The sequence below is a fragment of the Electrophorus electricus genome, chromosome 15 (genome assembly GCF_041902795.1).
Source record: "Electrophorus electricus isolate QZ-2024a chromosome 15, ASM4190279v1, whole genome shotgun sequence".
Taxonomy (NCBI): domain Eukaryota; kingdom Metazoa; phylum Chordata; class Actinopteri; order Gymnotiformes; family Gymnotidae; genus Electrophorus; species Electrophorus electricus.
This window is the reverse complement of record NC_137511.1, coordinates 20307817-20329003: the sequence shown is the minus strand read 5'-3', so window position 1 is coordinate 20329003 and position 21187 is coordinate 20307817. Positions and strand designations below refer to the sequence as shown.

Genomic DNA, 21187 nt, shown 5'->3' with positions numbered 1-21187 from the left:
CGTGTATCCACTGTACCGATCCCGATGTTAGCACAGCAGTTCGAGTCACTGCGATCACGGTTGTTGGGGCTCCGTACGCAGCTTCACCAACTTTCTGAGGGTTCAATGATTTGACTAAAACAGTGTCACCTGTAGTAGGCTTGTCTGTGGGAAGAGGGAGAGCACAAGAGACATTACCACGCACACTGTTCAATTTCTCAATCAACATTTAGGTGTAGTCTGCCAGGATCACGTCCGTGTCACCTGAATGAGAAACACCTGGGTTACCTCTGACCCATGGGGTAAATTATCCAGCAAAAATTAACTCAAATGGTGCCAATTTGGTGGTGGCACTGGGCGTCATTCTGATCTGACATAACATTGCTGGCAGTAGATCTATCCATTTCTTTCCTGTTTCCATCATAGCCTTTGTTAACATTTCTTTCAATGTATGATTAATTCTCTCAACAATGCCAGATGACTGAGGGATGTGAAACTTCCAGTCAAGAGTTAGGTAGGTGCATAGTTTCTGAGTTACCTTAGAAATGAAACAAAGTCCCTGATCTGAATCTATTACCTGAGGCACACCATACCTCTTTATTATCTTCTTGGCTAGGATTTTAACCACAGTGCAGCGTCTTCCTTAGAACAAGGAAACGCCTCAGTCCACTTGGAAAACCTGTATACAATCACTAGCCGATACTTCAACTGACCACAAGGTGGCATGTGAGTAAAGTCTATCTGTAGTCACTGAAAGGGATATTCAGGAGCCTTACCCTGGTTGCTTCTAGCATAGGTTAAACAGCTATCTAGGAAGAGTTTTATAGTTTTACATGTTTCAGGTATACAAAACTGCTTTTGAATGTTAGCCGTCACCCCCCCCCCCCCCTTTGTCCAATATGTGAAATCCTGTGAAAAGGACGCACAAGAAATGGCAAAACAGATATAGGAAGGGCGATACACCCCTCCGGGTCACAGATTAGACCATTTTTATCATGACTACATCTTTGATCAGCCCAATGAGAGCAGTCCAGTCATGTACCCTGAGTCTTTAAGAAATGCAAATCGATATCAGTAGACACCGAGCAATGAGAAAACATGGAGACAGCTTCACATGTCGACGATACAGTGTATGGGCATGAGGGGGCATTAACAGCTGCCCAAAGTGCAACCTCATCTGCCAAGGCATTGCCAGTGTCTGTGTCAAATCCAGAGATCGTGTCCTGACCCCTGACCTTTTCGACAGTCAGCCGAGCTGGTAGTGTACATGCAGACAAAAGTGCAGACACTAATCCTGAATTAGAAATAGGCTTACCATCCGAGGTGCAGCACCCCCTGGAGTGCCAAATCTTACCGAAATTATGAGCAACCCCAAACGCATGACAGGAATCAGTATACATCGTGACAACCTGATCCCAGGATAGATGACAGGCCCTGGTCAATGCCATCAGTTCAGCTGGTGAGCAGACCTGTAAGGGCAGACAGAATATCCGCAGGGAAATTCAGAGTCAGACGGTGTAAAACATGAGGCATCTACAAAAATGTGATAGGCGTGCTAGCGAGATCAGAGTGCATGCTCAATGACTCAAGGATAGCCTCCATTCGTGGGGCACAGAGTCAGCAGAATGATTTAGCGATGTCAAAAGCGATTGTAACAGACTAGCAGATGAACTCAGGGTTGTGTGTGATTTAATGGTTCTGAGTGGCGCAGAGGATGGCCTCAAAGCCTGAACGGTGCTGTGCCATCATGTGCTGTGTTTGAATGTTATTGAGAATAATAATAACTTGATGTGAAGTGTGAAGAACCATGGTATGAGACAGTGCCAATTTCTCAGCGTCAGTGACTAGCAGGGCCGAGGCAGCCCTGGCGCGTAAGCAGGCCGGCATGCTTGAACGACCGAATCAAAAGTTTTGGAAAGGTAGGCCACAGGGCCATAACTGCCACCATGCTCTTGACCCAGGATGCCCACGGCTATGGAGCCGTTTTCAGAAACGTAAAGGTGGAAGGGCAGATTATAATTCAGCAGGCCAAGCGCTGAAGCAGAGCACAAGGCCGATTTCAGAGTCCTAAATGATGCATGGTTTCAGTCCAGACCAACGTATCAGGACAGTCTTTTCCACAGCCCTGCCTGTGGACTTTATCATGAAAGGAACAATCCAGCACCCATTAACCAGACCCAGGAAACTCAACATGTGTTGCTAGGCTGGCCCATCACGTCTGTAAACATAGAGATATTTGGTCTGGAATGGATCGTCATTTTGCCCTGTTCAAAAGAGAGAGAGAGAGATTCATTTTAAACATTAAATCATGACCCAACAGGTTCAATGGAGAACCAGGAATAACTACAAACCGATGCATCAAAAGAATTGAGGGGTCATCTGGACTTCTAACGGACAAAGAGTGCATTTTAGGACAGTTCACAGGGACCCCCAAAATTCCCACAGAACTAACGGACGAACCAGAAACCGGACCAGTGTAACAGTGCGAGCTAAAGGATGAATAGGTGGAACCGGAGTCCACCAAAAATGAATAAAAATGATTATCGATCAGCAGATCAATAAGGGAAGTGAACGAAAATCACCAGGGGTGAGCAGGGATGTTTGGGAATAGGCAAAAGATGGAGCTCGCTGCTGTGGAGAGCACGTGTGCAAGTTTGAGTGTATACTGTACAGGACATCACATAATCCCATATGTCATCAACCAGGGACTCCCACCAATACTTCCTCAGCAATAACTGGTAGTACGTGTAACCCCCAGATGTCCACTACACAATGAAGTATGTGCCCATCTCACAGGGTCACCTCTCAGGACTGTGGGTACATATTGTCTCCCTGGGGGTGACAAAAAGGAAAAGACAGAACTGGTTGATCTGGTTTAATCTCCCGAAAGCCTCCTCAGCCTATGTATTTCATCTTAGTCTCCTGTTAGCCTGCCCCTTGAGAAGATTGGTTAAGGGTGAAGCTATTGTGCCAAAATTCCTGATAAATTTTCTATAAAAATTAGCAAACTGCAGGAACCTTTGTAACTCCTTAATGCTTACAGGTACTTGCCAGTCTACAACAGCAGTAAGCTTTTCAGGATCCATTGAGATATTCCCCACAGAAATAGCACAGCTTAAGAAGGTTAGGGATGTCCAACGGAACTTACATTTAGCCTTGGCATAAAGGTTGTGTTGGGCTAGAACAGTAGCCACGTGTTGTAGATGTGGTAAATCTACATATTGTCGATATACACAATAAGGAATCTGTCTATCATATCATGAAACATCTCATCCATGAACACCTGGAATACAGGACTATTGGCCAGGTCTTACGGCAGTACCAGATACTCTGTGTGCTGTGACAAAACAAGCCTTCCACATAGCTCCTTGCAGCTTTTCATGTGCAAGGGAGATCAAGGGCAGGGGAAAAGAATACTTCATGGTTACCTCATTTAATACTCTGTAATCAATGCATGGTCGTAAACACCCCTCCATTCTTCTCCACAAAGAAGAATCCAGCTGCGAGGGTCATGTGGACAGTTTTCTATTAAGTCTAGGAATGGTTATGTGACTGGTTTCAGCTTGATTGATGGGTTAAGTAAATACCCCATATCATGTGAAATAAAACATTTATTAGAAGATTTGTGTCACAGTACACTGAACAATTTTGCGCCCTCAAACAAAACTGTCTACAAACAGTGTTAAAGCAGAAAAATAAATTGGAGGTTTTCAGATTACAATTACATTTATGGCATTTGGCAGACGCTCTTATGCTAAGCAACTTACAAACGTGCTTTGTCATTTACTCATAAAATGTATACTAGCCAGTACAGTAGGTCAGTGTTCAAGATACCATTGAACTAGATAAGCTTGGAGTGTAACGCGAGGAGGCAGAGCACGATGCGTGGACGAGTTGTGTAAAACACAATTAGACGTTTATTCCAATGCACAAGATGACGTAGCTTACAGGCTATCATGGGTTAAACATTGACTACAAGTAACGTTTAAACGAGACCTTAAATACACGCATGACAACGATGAAGAACGAGAACTAGTTGTGAGACATGGGGGGGGGGCGTGGTCCTACAAACGAACACACATACACACACACGGAGACGTCTGGGAGGAGGGGCCGTATCGTGACATGGAAAAAAACTTCTCATTAACTATCATCAAAATAAAGAATCTCATTATCTATCATCAGAATAGACAGAATAGAACAGCAGATAATGTTTATAAATTAATATTTCCATGTCGTGTCTTTGTTTTCCTTTACTTCCTTGTTTCATTCCTTGGTTTTGTTTTCTCCGCCCCTCGTCTGTTCCTCAGTTCCAGTCGGTGTTTTGGTTGTCCCTGCTATGTTCATCTTCGTCTGATTAAGCCTCGATTGTTCTGATTATTTAAGCTTTAGGTTTTGGCTTCTATTTTGTCAAGTCACGTTCTTCTCAGTCATGTTTATATTATGCTCCTAGTACTGTCGTCGCCATTTCTTTTCTATTTACTCCGGTCATGTATTATGTTACTCTCAGTGTTACCCCTTTGCCTCTTTGTATTTTGCCCTTATTAATAAACCGCTTCCTGCATTTGCGTTCTGCCTCTTGCCTCGTTCCTGCTGGAACTGTAACAACTGTAAATAAATTAAGATCAGGCCATTATTGAGTCCCAACTTCCTCCAGACATTACTAGCAACATGCGTTCAGATTTCTTCAGTATAGAGATTAGAATTAAGCAGCACATTTTCATCAGTTACAACCAAAAGGGCTTCTGAGGCTATGGAGTCTGAAGGTCTCGTCCTGCATTATGGAGCTCAGTCCTGTTGGGAATATCAATCTGTATGTTGTACTCTACACCAACCATGTGTGGACTGTAGATTCATTTGCAAAATTTTTAACAGCCAGAGGGGATCCCTTACTAAATCTAAGCAATGTGTCTTAAAACAGCTTTGCTCTCATTTAACAACAAATAATAAGCATTAAATAACATGCACTTGCTGACCTTTGACCTGCCTGTGGTTGTTCTTGTTCTCATGTTATGCTCTAATTAAGCATGAACTTGAGTAGCATTCTAATGTAATAAAGTTAACGTGCCTTATGCAAAGCACCTACATCAGCGCTGGCTGTAATCAGACCTGATGATGTGAATTGTAGGTCTCTGAAGTGTAGGTCTCTCACACACAGAAAGGACAAACTGACCAGGCTCCACTATAATATTAACATGTGTTTAGTCAAGACACTCAAGCCATAGTTAAACTCATAGGTTCTATGGCACCTCTTTGCAGTGTTGGTAAGTAATAGCCACTGCTAGTCAGCTTGCCCTAGAGAGTTCATCTCAAGCTTTCGCTTGTATGAAATGAAGTTCATCTTAATAACTTTTCAAAACCCAAATTCCCAGCCGTCTTAGTATTAGTTTGAAAGGGGCTGATCTGTTTCAGACAAAAATGCACCAATGTAAGTTGGCTGGTGGGTGCAGAGAGCCAGGTTTATGTGGAGACCAAAAATGTCTCCTCATGTCATAACTGTCTGATGCCATTACCCGAAACCCAATACAGGAATTCATAGACGGGGTAGGGAAGAGGAACCCAAAGAGAAGGTTGAAGGTGCTGAAATGTCTTTTGTCCACCCTGTGCCCCCTTAACTTTTGATGAATGGCTTCAACTGCTTTCTGTAAAGTGAGACGCCCACCTGACTCGGGTATGGTGGGGGCCGGCTGGGGACATTTTGTGAAATCTGGTTCAGATCAGCAGGTGCTGGTGTTGAGGAGTGTTGGATCTACCATCTGCACAAAAGCACACCCCACTGTCTTTGCTGCCCCCTGATCACAGAACCAGGTGGCATCTGAAGGCAGCTGGCAAACAAGCCCAATTTTGACAGATGCCCGAGATCCACTGAGCATGCTGCAGTCTAGGAGATACTCGGACTGACATATTTTCCCTTGTGCCATAGTGTTGCTGTAACCAGTAGTCAGAACAAATGCAAGAGCCATAAGTGGCTCTGATTAGCAAATAATAACAATCACTCACTTGCCAATTTGTAGGAACAACCAGTGCATCTTGTAAATGCACTGGAGTCTCAGCACTTTAATCTGTTTTATTAATAATAATTTTTGCTAGTTACACAATTTCACATTATATCTGAAATATCAAATTGGATTGTAGTTACCTGGCTTAAATCAACTTCTGAGCTCTCCTTAAAGGAAAATAACACAAGTTGTTTTTTTTTCTGCATTTGTGGTCCCAGTTTGAGAGGAGCAACAGACTGCACTGCAACATTTGCATTAGAAACTTTTGCCATTTTCTCCCATACTGGTCAAAAGCATATGACCTGACTAGTTAGTGTGGGCAGTTTTAACATACTGAAAAAAAATTCAATTTCTCAACAAACAGGAACATGAAATGAAGTACAATGACATTATTAATGCTTATACCATAACAAATATAACACATATACAGTTATAGACGCAAACGCGCTAGATAGTTGTCTGTGAGCCAGGAGATTTCTGTGTGGTTATACAGAGGAGCAGGAGAAACACAGCAGGCTACACTGCTGTCAGCTTCAGCTATAGTGGGCATGACCTGTAAAACACAAGATGGACTGTATGAGTGTGGATGTGTATAATACATTGATGCTAATGAAGAAACCATAGAGTGTACAAATACAAACCCTTCCACAGTTTGCATCATTGAAAAAAAAACAAAAAAAAAAAACAACAACAACAAAAAACTGTTCTACATTGAATACATTTCACTTGGTTCAGATATTCTTATTCTGTTTTCCATTGTGTTAATTTGGCTAATATTCCTTTGTCAACAACAGTAATTCAACTCAAGTTTGTGGAATATTCTAGGACCCCCACACAGATCACAGATGGTTCACAAACACTGAACACCTTGTACATTCATGATGCAAACTTGGATTAAGCAAATTCAGTTTAATTCATTTCAGTAGTTATTTGTCTAATACTTTTACAATAGACATTGTCACAAAACAGCATTACAGAAATTCAGTTCCAGACCCCTCAGTAACAAGCCAGAAGTGAAAAGGGACAGACTAAATCTCCGAGTTGATAGGAGGATGAATCCTGACGAGGCGAGAGCCTCGCAAGAGGAAGTCGTTCTCCTCTGGGATGTAGCTGAAAGGGGGCTTTTGATGTGAAAATGACAAAAGTAGGATGAAGTGTGATTGGCCTGAAGGTACACAAGGGTGAGAAAATACTGATTTAACCGACCATAGTTCGTTAAATTAAACTCTCAACACTGATTGTTGTACTCTGCCATGGTGGATATGTTCAGTATAAGGACAGAACATTGCTGTGCTGTGAGATCTGATATTATCTGAAGTATAATTATTCAAAATGGAGTCTATAGGTGTAGTGAGGAGCTCAAGAGAGTTCAATGATGGGAAGAAACTGTTCCTGAGCCAAGTGTTCTGGAACTGATACTCCTGTATCTGTAGGAGGTTATACAGAGTGTCGCTTGGGTGGGAGGGGTCCCAAGTGATGCTATACACAGTGCTGATTATTATTATTATTAAGTTACATTTATTCAGTTCCTTTCTCAAACTCAAGGACACTTTACAGTCAGATATCACAGACTGTCAATGGCGGGTAGCTGTGTCCCAATGACTTCACACCTTCCTCTTCTGTCATTAAGATTGCATGTGTGCTCACTGGGAATGAAACCCATGACCTTGGTGATGTATCAGGTACCAGCTACAGGACCACAATATTCATATTCATTTTTTAAAACATGTTTTATTCATATTCATTCAATATTTATATATGCTGATTTATTTGTGTGGGCTTGAACCCAGGTCAGCTGGGTGATGACACCAACTGCCTACTGGGTGAACAGTTAGATCTTGGATCAGGTAAAACAAAAGGAAAAAACTAAACACCACAGCGAGCGTGGAAAAAGGGAGAACAAAGGATGCCACGGGAAGAAATGGCAACCCTGATGAACTGAGGAAAACCAAACTAAAACTTCCCAAACAAAACCAGAAAACAGGGAGGAACTAAGGGAAGCCTCAGAAGAGAGACAGACTCGAAATTGGAGGAGACGTGTAAAAACACGGACACCCTCGCAGCACAGAAGTAAGGTGAAGCACAAGGGGGAAAACTGGAGAGGGAAGGGGACGTGTAAAAGCAAAAACAACTTCAAAGACAAGAAGTGAGGTGTAGCACAAGGGCTCAGAACTTTGGCAAAGACCCAGCACTGAATATTTGGGTCACTGGGCTTATATAAGGTCTAGCCCAGCTGTTGGGTGTTAAGCCTGATTAGTGGTGTGCGTGACTTGAGGCCTCCCTCTGGTGGCCGGAGGGGGCCTCAGCCTGGCACCAACCCTTACAATTTGTACCAGCATTACACATTTATTTATATTCACATGTATACGCTGATTCATTTATACCTGCTTTACACATTTATTGATACAGTATTTATATGAATACGCTGATTCATGTATACCTGCCTTACACATGTATTTATATTTACCTGTATATGCTGATTCATTTAGATGCACGAATATTTTGTCAGCTTTATACATATGCTTTCTTGGGGTTAGGAGTTATGATTAGGGTTAATGTGGACTACATCTCACCTCCTAAGACCTCTGCTGAGAAGCAGGAACAGCAGGATTCTCCAATTCATGGTTTTCTACTGGTGGGTCCTGTGTTTAAGGGAAACATGAAATTTCGATGGTATTATTTGTATTATTGCCATTTGAAGTTACATGTAATAAAAGGAAACTGAGTAGCATTTTCTGGCAGAAATAAAATTACATCCTTTTGAATATATATGACAGTAAAAAAAATATATATATATATCATAAAGAAAACAACTACCTATTTGAATTTCATGAAATTTAACTATGTAGAGCAGTGACTGCAAACCCTCTAGTGGTGCATGAGGAAGTATAAATAACGTTGTTTTAGTACCCATATGTTAGAAGAGGGATTCTAAGTGCTGCTGGTATGCATTATCATTTATCTTTAATTTCACTGATAATGTTCACATGGCACATGTTCTGGGTTTACTGTTCTGGTTAATAATCGAGACTTTATGTAGGTAGGTGGTGCTTCTTTCTGTGCGATGTGTGATGCTACTACAATGGTCTACTAGGGTGCACTCAACAGTGCACTCAACCTTGAAGGCATCTGGTAGACCACACACACACACACACACACACACACACAATATATATATATATATATCCCAAATAAAATTGAGTTTCAAATGGGGTTTTCTAGCAGTCCTGCTCAATCCAGCCAATCACATTCTGTGCCTTCTGCAAGTATGCCCTATCAGTTTGGGGGTCTATATGCATTCTAATTTTGCATCAATAGTATATATAAAATTGGGTTTACTGCTCCTTTAATATTCTATAGTGACGTACTTACCCTTGATGTCTGTGTACGTCTGCACAAATGACGCCAGTAGTTTATGTGTTTTTTTAATCTAATAGTGACACCATAAAGAAGTAGTAAATAAAGGCAAATATTTACATTAATAACAAACAAATCTTGATATAATCTTCAACAATGTTTCAACAATGTAAACTTACCTTTCTTTTTCCTTCCTCCCTGTGTGACACAAAGAGTAACAAATTTAGATTAAGTGGCATTTAGACATTCTGGGTACACATAACAGTAAATTGATCAGCATATGCACATGAAGGCCTATTCCACAGTTCGGTATAATTTGAACTATGATTAGGTTTACAGTAGTTTTTTTAGATTGTGTAGCAGGCAAGACGGGGAGTCGAATTTGTGGGCAAATTGCAGCAGAATCCAAAGACATTACCAACAGACAGAGTAAGGCAGGGAAACAAGTTAAATAGAGCAATCCAAAATACGACAGGAAAAAAGGCAGAAAACATAATAATAAAGCATCAGTTCATAATCAGGAAATGAATGATAAAAGTAATAGTAAAAATAAGATTTCATAAATGGAAGATAGAACAAGAGGCAATCAGAATCAAAGTAAATAGGAACCCACCAGTCCCCAGAATTCTAATCACACCTGTTCTTAATTACTTTGATTCTTGTTAATATAGCTTCTTGTTCTGTCTTTCTGGGAAACAGGTCCTGGCAGGTGTTACAAGTATAAATGAATTCTTATGAAACATATATAAAACAAATTCCCCACTTGCCCTCCCCTGGGTGGTCTTTTTGCTTCAAGTGTGGGTCCTCTACCAAAGGTCTGTGAGCTTGAGGATCCTGTGTAGTATTTTAGCTGTTCCAAGGACAGCACTCTTCTGGAGCTCTTGAATATTGTTCATGGGATCTGCTGGAGCCATTCTTCCACTTTGGGGGTCACAGCCCCTTATTGCTCTGATAATCACAGGAACCAATGTCACTTTCAACTTCCAACTTTCAACATCTCTAGCTCTTGTTTCATCCCTTGGCATCTCTTGGCATCTTTTCATGATGTTCCTGATGTTGCTATCACTTGGGCTTGTTACATCTATCAGTATGGCCCTCTTCTACTGTTTGTCCCTCACTACTATGTCCAGTTGGTCATTACCATTTTGTCAGTCTCTATCTAGATATCCTACAGGATCTTGGCATGGTCATTCTCCACTGCTTCTGTGGGTGTATCCCACTTAGACCTTGGTACATCCAATCTGTACTCAGCACAGATGTTTCTGTATACTATGCCTGCCACTTGGTTATAGAATTCCATATATGCACAGTATCAGTGCTGGATTTGGTGTGAAACCCTTTGTGTATTGTGAAGAGTATCAGGACAGGGCATCTCCTTGGTAAATCCTGTACTCAATGGTGACTCATTCTATTGGCCTGAAGTTGGCCCCTAGGGACATCTTACACAACTCAACTGAGTTCTAATAAAAGCTCTTAGAGTCCTGTTGATGTTATACAGCCTCAAGCATTCCAGGATTGACTGAATCATAGGCTTTCATATAGTGAATCCAGGTGACGCACAAGTTGGTCTTACAGTCTCGAGTGACTGTTTTATCCAGCAGTAGCTGAGGCTTAGCTCCTCTGGTGTTCTTGCCAGTGCCTTTTTGGGCCCTGCTCATGTATTAAGCCATGTGTCTACTCATCTAAGCCACAATGATTCCAGACAGGAGCTTTCATCTTGTTGAGGCAGGTTATTGGATGGAACTCAATCAAATCAAAATCAAAATTGATTTCTATTTTTATATTTACTTATAATAGCCATTAAGGGCAACAGAGAAGCAGTTGGCTTGGGTGGAGGTGTGGTGGGCTATGGGAGGGGACATCAGGGAGTGGTGGAAGTAGTGAGTGGTGATTAGGCCTAAAGGGAACTGCCCTTTTCTGGGGGTCCTTCAGGATCAGGACTGTCTGGCCATTCAGGGTGGGTTATATCCATTAGCATCTGATTTATTTGTGTTGCCAGGTGTATATGAAGAGCAGTCAGCTTCTTCAGCCAGTAGGCATGGACCATGTCTTGGACCTGTCCAGTTCTTCATACTTGAGACCCTGCCTGGATGTCTGCTAGTGTGATGCTTACTGGATCCTGTTCAGGGAGGTTGCTGTGGTCAGCTCTCGGGTTCGATAACCTCTGGACAATGTTGTGTGATACCTCCTTCTCCTTTATGCCATTCCAGTATTGTTTAGTCTCCAGCTTTGGGGGGTCTGTTCTCATGCTGTTACACTGCCACCAAGAGGGCACTTTGGATGGCCCATCGGAGAATATCCTGTTTATTCTCATGGCTTCTACTTCTCTTTGTATCTCTTCATGATCCGTTAATCTGTTAATCTCCAAGGCCTCAGGTATGGACAGATTGTTGCACTTCTCAGTTACATTTATCACACCTTTCTGCATTTATGATATCTGGCTGACTTTCTGTGTTGCCTTTATCTTGGCCTCTAAGTATCACTGATACTGTAGCATATATCAGTTGGTTGGTCTCAGTGATGGTCACAGTAGTGGTTGTCTGTAGTGCTGCATTCACATCTTCCAACAGCCTTTTAGGAGCCTTCTTGGTCTTGGTAGTCTGCTATGACCGATGTCAAGGTTAGCCTTGATCTCAGGTAAGCAGTTCAGGTCAGCAGGAGGTGTTGAGCTTAGTGCATAGGTTCATTGGCTCTTGGTTCCCAAAACTGGTGTGTGTAGATGATGATGATATCATTTCTCCTCTAACCTGGCTCCACCTTGCCATAGCATTTGTGTTGTACCTTGTCAATTTCTAGTTGTGACAGCAGTTGCTGCTTTTAGATGTTAGAACACTGAGTTAGTAGTTGTTTCGGTGTTAGTCTAGATGTTTTGAAGCATCCAAAGTTACACATTCTCTGCATATTCCCTGTCGCACTCAGCTCACTTGTAGAGTAGCATTCCAACAGTCCTCTGTTCTCCACTCTTGTTCATGAGTGCCTTGTATTGATTCCAGTAACCCACTTTTTATCAGATTGCCCTGTTCCCCCAACATCTGACACAGACCTTGTCGACCTGGGTGGCATCCGAGCCAGTATGACTCTCTTATGCTCATCTCTCATTGTTATTGAGGTAGGCGGACAGCAATAAGGAACTTGCGTAAGGGACCACACTGCAGATGCCCTGGTCAAGGCATCAAACCTCTGGCTGGCTAGCTCCGTGGATTACACCACTGACTTCAGTAGAGGCAGTCAGGATTTTAAATCACAACATATATCTACGTATTTTTTAATGAAATCTTATTTGCACTATACTTTGGCTATAACCAGTGAATTTTTAACAAAAAGGATGGCCAAAAAAGTAGTCAATCTATGTCAATCTATGTCAATCTATGTGTACATTAGAATGCCATCATGTAATCAGGTTCCCTGGACGTAAGAAGCTTAAGATATGGCCATGGATTTAATTTAATGCATCTTAGTGTTAATACATTTTCTTTACCTGTGAATGATTGACTATTTAATATGCAAGAAAAAGTAACAAAAATGTTCATAATCAGTATTGTGATTTTGGTTGAACCCTTTCTTTACTTCAGTCCAAAGCAGCTTAGTTTCTCAGCTGATGCTATAGCTCATTGTGTATGTCAGCACTCAGATTGGGTCATGTTTATATAATATACTTACAGAATGCAGATATTGCTAAAGCAAGACAGCATATGGCAAAGACACATTCAGATGGCAGAAGAATCACTCTCAGATCCGTCAGTGTGCGTTCACCATTTCCTAATGATTGAAAGAGAAACGGCGATCACTAGGACTTTCTTTAAAGAAGATTTTGTGATTGTAGAACATGCACTCTTCAACCGATAAAACACAATTATGTAAAAATATGATCATATCTTCATGGAAATGCTGCTATGAACAGACTGATACATGAACAGACTGAAACATACCAAAGGTATTCTGATCTATTAATGTGAAGCTGCAATTTGCTATAATATAAGAAAGTATATGTCTGCATAACAATAATAATAATAATAATAATAATAATAATAATAATAATGAAGAAGAAGAAGAAGAAGAAGAAGAAGAAGAAAAATAATACTAAAATATAATACATGTATAAGATTACAAATCAACACTAAACATTTATGAACTGTTATTCAAAGAGTAAAGCAACATTTTGTTTAATTTTCATAGGTTACATAAAAGTGCCATTTATACATACACACAATTATACTAATTAGTAAAGGAAACAATTTAAAATGCAGAGCTCACTCACGTGTTTTCAGGATCAGTTCTGCTATTAATGAGATGGAGTTCACACAAATGAGCCCGACTACCCCAAGCATGCGTACAATTGTATATAATTGCCCTGTAATATCATGCAAAAGAAAAAAATTATTAAGATCTAATTTTCTGAAGAAAACACTGACTTGCTAAAATAGTTCAGTTAATCACACAATCAATGGGTTAAACACACACATGAGGTTTATTTTGGAGCTCAATAGTGAAACTGCTGAAGTTGGATGTTTCCTGATGTCTCCTGATCAGTCCTGATCTGACCATCAGGCTATTGTTACAGACAGAGCAGCATATTTCTGAAACCTTGTAGAAACAAATAAATAAGATTTGATTTAATGCACTTTGAACCACTATAATGAAAACACTATAATGGACACACTATAAGGTCATTTATAAGGTCACACTATAAGGTGCGTGTGTGTGTGTGTGTGTGTGTGTGTGTGTGTATAAATGATTATCATACACGATATAACATTACTCTGCAAAGGTTGTAGGCACCCATGAAATTACATGGCAATAAGTGTTCCTTTACAGGTAAAACAATCATATAAGAACAATATAACAATAACATATAAAAATAACAATATAACATAACAATAACAGCAACAACAATAATAATAAATATCTTGGGCATGACGTTAAACTGCATCCAACAATGAATACACAAACAAGAATAAACCCATGCCACATTGCATAGGTAAACAAGGGTCACGTACTCCAGTGACTGCTGAACAAGCTGTAGTAGAAAAATCAGCTATTGATTGTCCTGGTCCTCATGTAGTTACCTAATCAAGCCTCAATCTCAAGATGATCTATATTTTATGGCATCATCTACACAGGCAAAGTCCACCATATGGCTAGTAAATCAACAAGACTAAAGTGGGCTATGTAGGAGTACTACTATGCTGCTGAGAACAAGTTTGTTTACCACAAGGAGATGGATCAATAAAAAGAAGCTCCAGCTGCTGATGTCCAATGACAGTGTCCCACACCTGAAACCATAGTTATGCTAGAGAATGTCAGAAACAGCATCTGTAATTACCATCGCAGTCCCCTCGGAAGGTGACTCAAGACCCGAAATCAGACCAAGAACAATCAGCAAGCTGCATGATACCGTCTCATTAGCCATAACAAACCATTAGCTTAACAAACCATGCCTTACAAAGGCAATTTGTGAGCAAATAGCAGCTGTGAATCAAGTTCAAGTTCAAGTTCATATTCAAGTTTGGTTTATTTGTCACATACATAGTCATACACATTATAACTCACAGTGAAATGGTTGAGAGTGCTCTCTCCAAACTGAGGAAAAAAGAAAACAGGGGTGCATAGAGAAATATATATATCAGGCCCTCTTTGATATCCAAGAATGACAAAGTTAACCTCACTTCACCAAGTCAAAAAGCTGATGTAAGCAACAGCTACCGTTAATGCCAGAGACTAAAAATCATGACATGAACCCAGAGATTAATCAACTTGGAAGAGAAAGAACCGGAACAAAATCAATAAGCATCTGAAAGACCATCCTTAGTGAACTGAAGAAACGAGTCAAAAGCAAACAAGTACACGCCCAGGCCAAGCTCATATTTCACTGAGCAAAAATGCAGAGCATTTGCATTGCATTTTTTAGATTTCGCTCATCTCTACCAAGAAATAAAAGTGAAGCTTCAGGCCACGACTCAGCGACTGAGGAGGTCCACAATGAGAAGAGAGCAGTTCTGATAAAACAAGTTCTTTGGTGAGGATGCTAAGAAATACTACCAGGAGCTCAAAGGTCAGAAGAAGTCCTCATAGAACCACCAGCAAAAGAGTGAGTCAAGGAATTCTGGCATGGAATCCTGGAAGACAGCATTGCCCACAACATATAGCAATGTGTAATAAATGTCTAAAATCACCATTTGTACAATCGTTTACTGAGTAAAAGTGTCTGTCACTCTAATTTCGCAAAATCTTAGAGGGCCTAAAATGTGACTGAACAATATATATATATATATATATATATATATATATATATATATATATATATATATATATAAAGCTTCATGGAGTATCAATATGTCAAGCTTCATGTGTGCAAGAAAAAAATGTCCTTAAAAGAACTATAACCAAAAAATTGCAAAAAACAAAAAAGTCTCAACTGCACAGAACCGTATTTAATATGGCGAAAAACATATGCATTCATCACCAGTTTACTTTCACACAAAAAAACTAAGTAAATATTTACTAAAGGACTGTAAATTGTGTCAAACAAAAGTCATGACTATTGTATTATAACATTGTAAAATAACATTAATTTAGCCATTGATCTCTGTAATTTTCATATTCTTCTTCAACAAAGTAATCAAACCCCTAAGGCTCTAAACTTCTGCAGCAGTTATCTTTTTGCACAACATTTTAGCTAGCTAACTAGATCTCAAATCAGCGAGGAAGGAAATGTTTCTGACTTGAAGGGTTAATAGTTAATGATTTCATGATTTTTTATTGGTCACACAGACTGACACACAAATTATGACACACAATGTTAATAAACCTCAAATCTGAATATTTACGTGAGGTTTTGGCTTTCTTAGAAGAATATCTATGTGTGCATAAATATTGCGCAACTATTATTGTGCAGAATTATTATGCAACTAAATGAAAAACTGACATTTTCCCATCTCACTTGTCGATTTTCATCTATTAAAGTGAGAATAATAAACAAACAACTCAAAATTTACAAATAAACATTTCTGACATTAAAAAAAAATCAGTGACCCATATAGCCACCTTTCTTTTCTTTTCATAAGCCTCCCATTGATTCGGTCAATCTGTTGACGATCAACTTTTTGTGCAGCGGCAACCATAGCCTCCCAGCAACTGTTCAGAGAGCTGTACTATTTTCCTTCACTGTAAATCTCCCATTTAAGAAGAGCCCACAAATTCTCAATAGGGTTTAGGTAAGGTAAGGGCCATGTCATTATTCTTTCATCTTTAAGGCCATTACTGGCTAGCCATGCAGTGGAGTACTTCGATGCACGCGATGGAGCATTGTCCTGCATAAAAATCGTGGTCTTCTTGAAAGGTGCAGACTTTTCCCTGTACCACTGCTTGAAGAAAGTGTCTTCTAATAGGTTTGGCAATAGGTTTGGGAGTTGATTTTGAGTCCATCCTCAACCCAAAAAGGTCCAACTAGCTTTAATAATATCAGGCCATAGCAGTACCCCCACCTCCACCTTTCTCTGTCTCTGACTCGATGTGGAGCTCTGTGCCCGTTACTGATCCAGCCATGGGCCCATCCATCTGGCCCGTCAAGAGTCATTCTCATCTCATCAGTCCATAAAGCCTTTGAAAAATCTGTATTCAGATATTTGTTGGCCAAGTCTTGATGTTTTACCTTATGTGTCTTTTTCAGTGGTGGTCAGGTTTCAGCCTTCCTTACCTTGGCCATGTCCACACCTTGTAGGTCACAGTTTAGGAATATGACAGCACTGGAGGATAATGGGTTCCTGGATGCTTCATGTTTGATTCTTCACAAATCTTTGGCAGTTAATTTGTGTCTTTTTTTCCTCAACACATTTTTTGTGACTCTGTTGATTATTTGCAACAAACGTTTGATGGTTCTGTGATTATACCCCGATATCTTAGCAATTTTAAGAGTGCTGCATCCCTCTATTGACCCCTTTGGCCCAAGGAAAAGAATCTGCCTAATAATTTTGTACACCTTGATATAGGGTGCTGATCTCCTTATGTCACATCCTCCCTCATTACACAAATACACATCATCTGATATGTTTAAATCCAAAAGTTTATACAGCTTGGAGTTGGGAAATATGTATATGCTCTCCAAAATATCAATATTAGCAGTCCCGGGAACACAGACTAGGATAAGCTTCTAATGAAATAAAGTTTTTAATGAAGTAAAAACAGATAAAGGTAGTTAAAGAGCAAGTTAATGGTGAATTGGAGAGCAAGCAGAGAATGTGTAATCTGGAACTGAACAATATATAATGTATAAATAAATCCTACTAAAAAGTAAGACATTTTTATATTGTTTCTTTTCAGTGGAAACTACAAGTAGGTGTTGTATCCAGACTTTAGTGCCTGTAACACAGTGCACTTTTGATTTTTAAAAAACATGAAAACATCAAACACACTAAAACACAATGAAGACCCGCATCTTGTCCACGAACAGAACGAGAACAGAACTTAAAATCAGGAGAAAAAACAAGAGAAAAGATTTTTAAAAATAAATACATTTTTAAGTTGTCAAAGTTGAAAGAATAAACTTGGAAGAATTTTACATGGTGCCACATTTTGTTTAAGCAAGTAAATATATACTTTTAGCACCATCTTCTTGGGTATTTAAGATTTTGTAAAGGAATACACACACACACACACACACACATTTATTTCCCTTTGAAATATTTGCAGTAGTACTTACCTGGTGATTGTTCTGTCTCAGTGTCATTAGAATTAGATCCTGTGTTGGAGTGAAGCATAAAGCATTGTGCATTAGATTTAATTATGCATGCAAAAAAGCAGGACATGTGAAAATAAACTTTAACCCATTGATTTCTCACATGCCTTGGCACTCGCTTTGTTCTATATTTTAAATAAAAGCTAATTAGGAACATTTCCAGACACAATATAACATTCCAAAGAGGTTCACTGTAGATTAATGTACAAAGAGTTAAAATAATGCAGTTATTAATCAATGTAGAACAGTGTTTTATTCTGAAATTTTTATTCTGAATTTTTTTTTAATTCTATTTCTGCTGGTAATTTATTTAACCTTCAAAACAGAGGGAGTTTGTGTTTACCTTGCATTCGCTGTGTCTCATCATAATTAGAATTAGATCCTATGAATGAGAAATTAAATGCGAATGAAATGTACCATTCCACAAAAAGATGTACTGGGGTACATATCCAACTCCAGAGGTAGGGGGCTTTTATGCCCTCAACAGAGGGCATTTATACTTACCCCATACTAGCCAAGTCCTGGTGTTGATAGAATTCGATTCTGTGTTAAAGCGAGATGTGTGAAGGAAAAAGAGTTAAATTAATAGTGGAGCTCATGGGAGTGAATAAAATGTGCAATTTCACAACAAATGAATATCCTGGGAAACATAAGCATCAGAGGTAAAGTTAAAATATGGAAAATGAATATTAGCCCATAAATCATCTAGGGGAAAATACTAATGTGTCTATGAATGACAGATTCAAATACACAGGCCATGAGCCAAATAAAAGAGTTGAAAGTTATGAACTAATTAACTCAGTGTCTTTCTTTCCTTTTATAATGACATAACAACCCCTAGGTGGTGTGCACGATGAGGCAGAACACACACCACCTGAGTAAGACATGTTTAAAACAAAGACAAGAAGAAGTGAAACCAAAACATAAACAAATGTCCCATGCTCAACCACCACTGCATGCTAGCATGTACCTGCAGGGGGATGGCACCGTGACAATTACAAAACAAATCTACCACTTGAATGTACAGATTAACTCAGAATTTCAGGCATTCATGTGTAAATATAGCTGCATAATTACTGAAAAATATGTGAACATGATCAAAATAACTAATACTGTACCACGTAAATGATCAAGATATTTAAAGCATGCAGTCAAAGACAAAATGTGGAGATACTTAGTAGCACAGGTCAATGCCACACGTTCTGTAAAGAGGAAAAATATTCGATTAAGATTAAATATATTTAATCATTAAAATAGAATGATCTGAAATATGTAACTACAAAAAAAATAAAAGGAAAATATTGCTTGGAAAAAATATTTGAAAAAGTCATTACTAAATTTGTACTGGATGATCCTTATGAACTTAAGATATACTAAAATGTCATACAGTCACATGCTATGTGCATTTTAAAAATGTTTATTGGTTATAACCAAAGTAATGCATGTAGCATTTTCATATGCATTTATATGTAATGAAAATTTTCATAAGCATTTATATGTAATGAGCATTTGCATATGTCTCAGAAGCAGATAGCAGTGCTGTTGTCCTGAATGACCAGAAACAATGTGAGAGGGAACGTTATCAGGCTAAATTCTCAAATTATTGTAAATTATTACTTTACCTGTTTCTTCTATGAAGAATGTTAGAAATTTTTAATAAATATGAATTGTCAAACATCTCTATAATTTTATAAATACCTAATATGTTATACACCGAATATATAAATGAATCATGCTCACTCATCAATATTCCTACAAATGTTTTTTTTTGTTTTGTTTTGTTTTGTTTTTTTATTTTTTATTTTTTATTTAGGGTTAAGAACTCTTTGATCATCCATGTGGACTTATCTTTAATACCCTGATTAAAGAGTCAACATGTGGCTGCTGGTGTAGGAAAGTGAGATGTTAGGATCATCCAGTACAAAAGCATCACATTCTCCAACATTCAAAAGAAATGAAACAGGATTTATATCTACCTTTATCACCTTCCAATAATTCATTATGAAGATAGACTGATATTACTGTACTTAGGAACTCCAAGATACACAGAACTGATATCCAGAGCAAAACTGCAAAAGACAAAATGCTATAGAAGGTTTTGGCACAAATTGCAAAGTTTTGTTCATGTCCAGTCATAGAAGACCAGGCTTTTGAATGGAGAATGGCCTATAAATCTGAAACTGATCGCCAAGCAAACGTGAAGTCCCTGGTAAAATTGAGATTAAATTAAAATGGCATTAAGGATTTGCCTTCGTTGCCTGAAATAAGGAAAAAAATATTCCATTATGTCCACAACAAGAGGGGAAAAGGTTTGATAGCACCAACATTCTTAATGGCAGATCCTACGGTAGTGGATCACCTCTTCTTTTCTGTGAAGCATCATAGGTGCTGCCTCAAGTGATCAACTCTTGTAGCCTGTCATGATCACCTCTTGTAGCCTGTCACATTTTAATTTATTGTTAATTTATAATGACAATTTTCATGATTTAATTTATAGTTTTACAAGCTGCCATGGTAGAAGAAAAAAAGAAAAAAGAAGCAAACATTTATATTTGTTGGCATAGAACATCTGGATTTGGCCCTCTAACTGACATGCTCCCCTGGTCTACCCCTTCACCCACATGCTGAGATCCACCACATGGCTTTGTGTCTGTTGTCATTTTGTTGGTGTGTCTCCATGTACTTTCTGTCTACATTTACATTTCCCACATATTGCCTGATATGTATGAATCATCTAAAAGATCCTTGAGAATAAACTTGCATTTACACTTGGCAAATTGATTATACTATTCAGAATACACAAACTATTAATAGATGTACTCACATGGAACCCCCTGCTGAAAACGTAACCAGCATAGAGGCAGCAACAAAATAAATCCCAGGACAATATTGGCTGAAAATAAGAAAAATAAGAGAATCATGCTTTTGTTATTTATTGTTTTTACTATTGTCAAAAAGCCAGGTTGCTTTATGCAATACTATTATAAAGCTAGTGTCCTTTTTCTTGATTCATAAGGTATTTGTCCTGACCCTATATGAACAGCATGTCCTAACTTTGTATGGAGGGATTTTGGTGGCTTTAATATAAATAAATACACACAAAAAAAAAAATTAAATG

The 21187-nt window shown here is 39.0% G+C and overlaps 1 protein-coding gene across 1 annotated transcript; it reads right to left on the bottom strand.

The window, feature by feature from the left end:
• Positions 1-5979: 5979 nt before the first annotated feature.
• Positions 5980-20455, bottom strand: LOC145651330 (uncharacterized). Its single transcript, XM_081697799.1, has 12 exons — positions 20429-20455; positions 20046-20138; positions 19188-19271; positions 18574-18612; positions 18413-18451; positions 18034-18072; positions 13594-13686; positions 12996-13094; positions 9515-9533; positions 9351-9408; positions 8552-8620; positions 5980-6531 (listed from the first exon to the last, which is right to left on the bottom strand). Exons 5-11 carry the CDS (start codon positions 18417-18419, stop codon positions 8555-8557), a joined length of 381 nt encoding a protein of 126 aa, XP_081553925.1. The 5' UTR covers positions 18420-18451; positions 18574-18612; positions 19188-19271; positions 20046-20138; positions 20429-20455; the 3' UTR covers positions 5980-6531; positions 8552-8554.
• Positions 20456-21187: the final 732 nt, after the last annotated feature.

What these genes read in the sequence shown, in the direction of transcription:
- LOC145651330 (XM_081697799.1), bottom strand. An exon ending in AGAACTGATCCTGAAAACAC is followed by an intron (nt 13,095 to 13,593) that starts GTGAGTGAGCTC and finishes TTCAATCATTAG; the next exon opens with GAAATGGTGAACGCACACTG. An exon ending in GACGTACACAGACATCAAGG is followed by an intron (nt 8,621 to 9,350) that starts GTAAGTACGTCA and finishes CCTTAAACACAG; the next exon opens with GACCCACCAGTAGAAAACCA.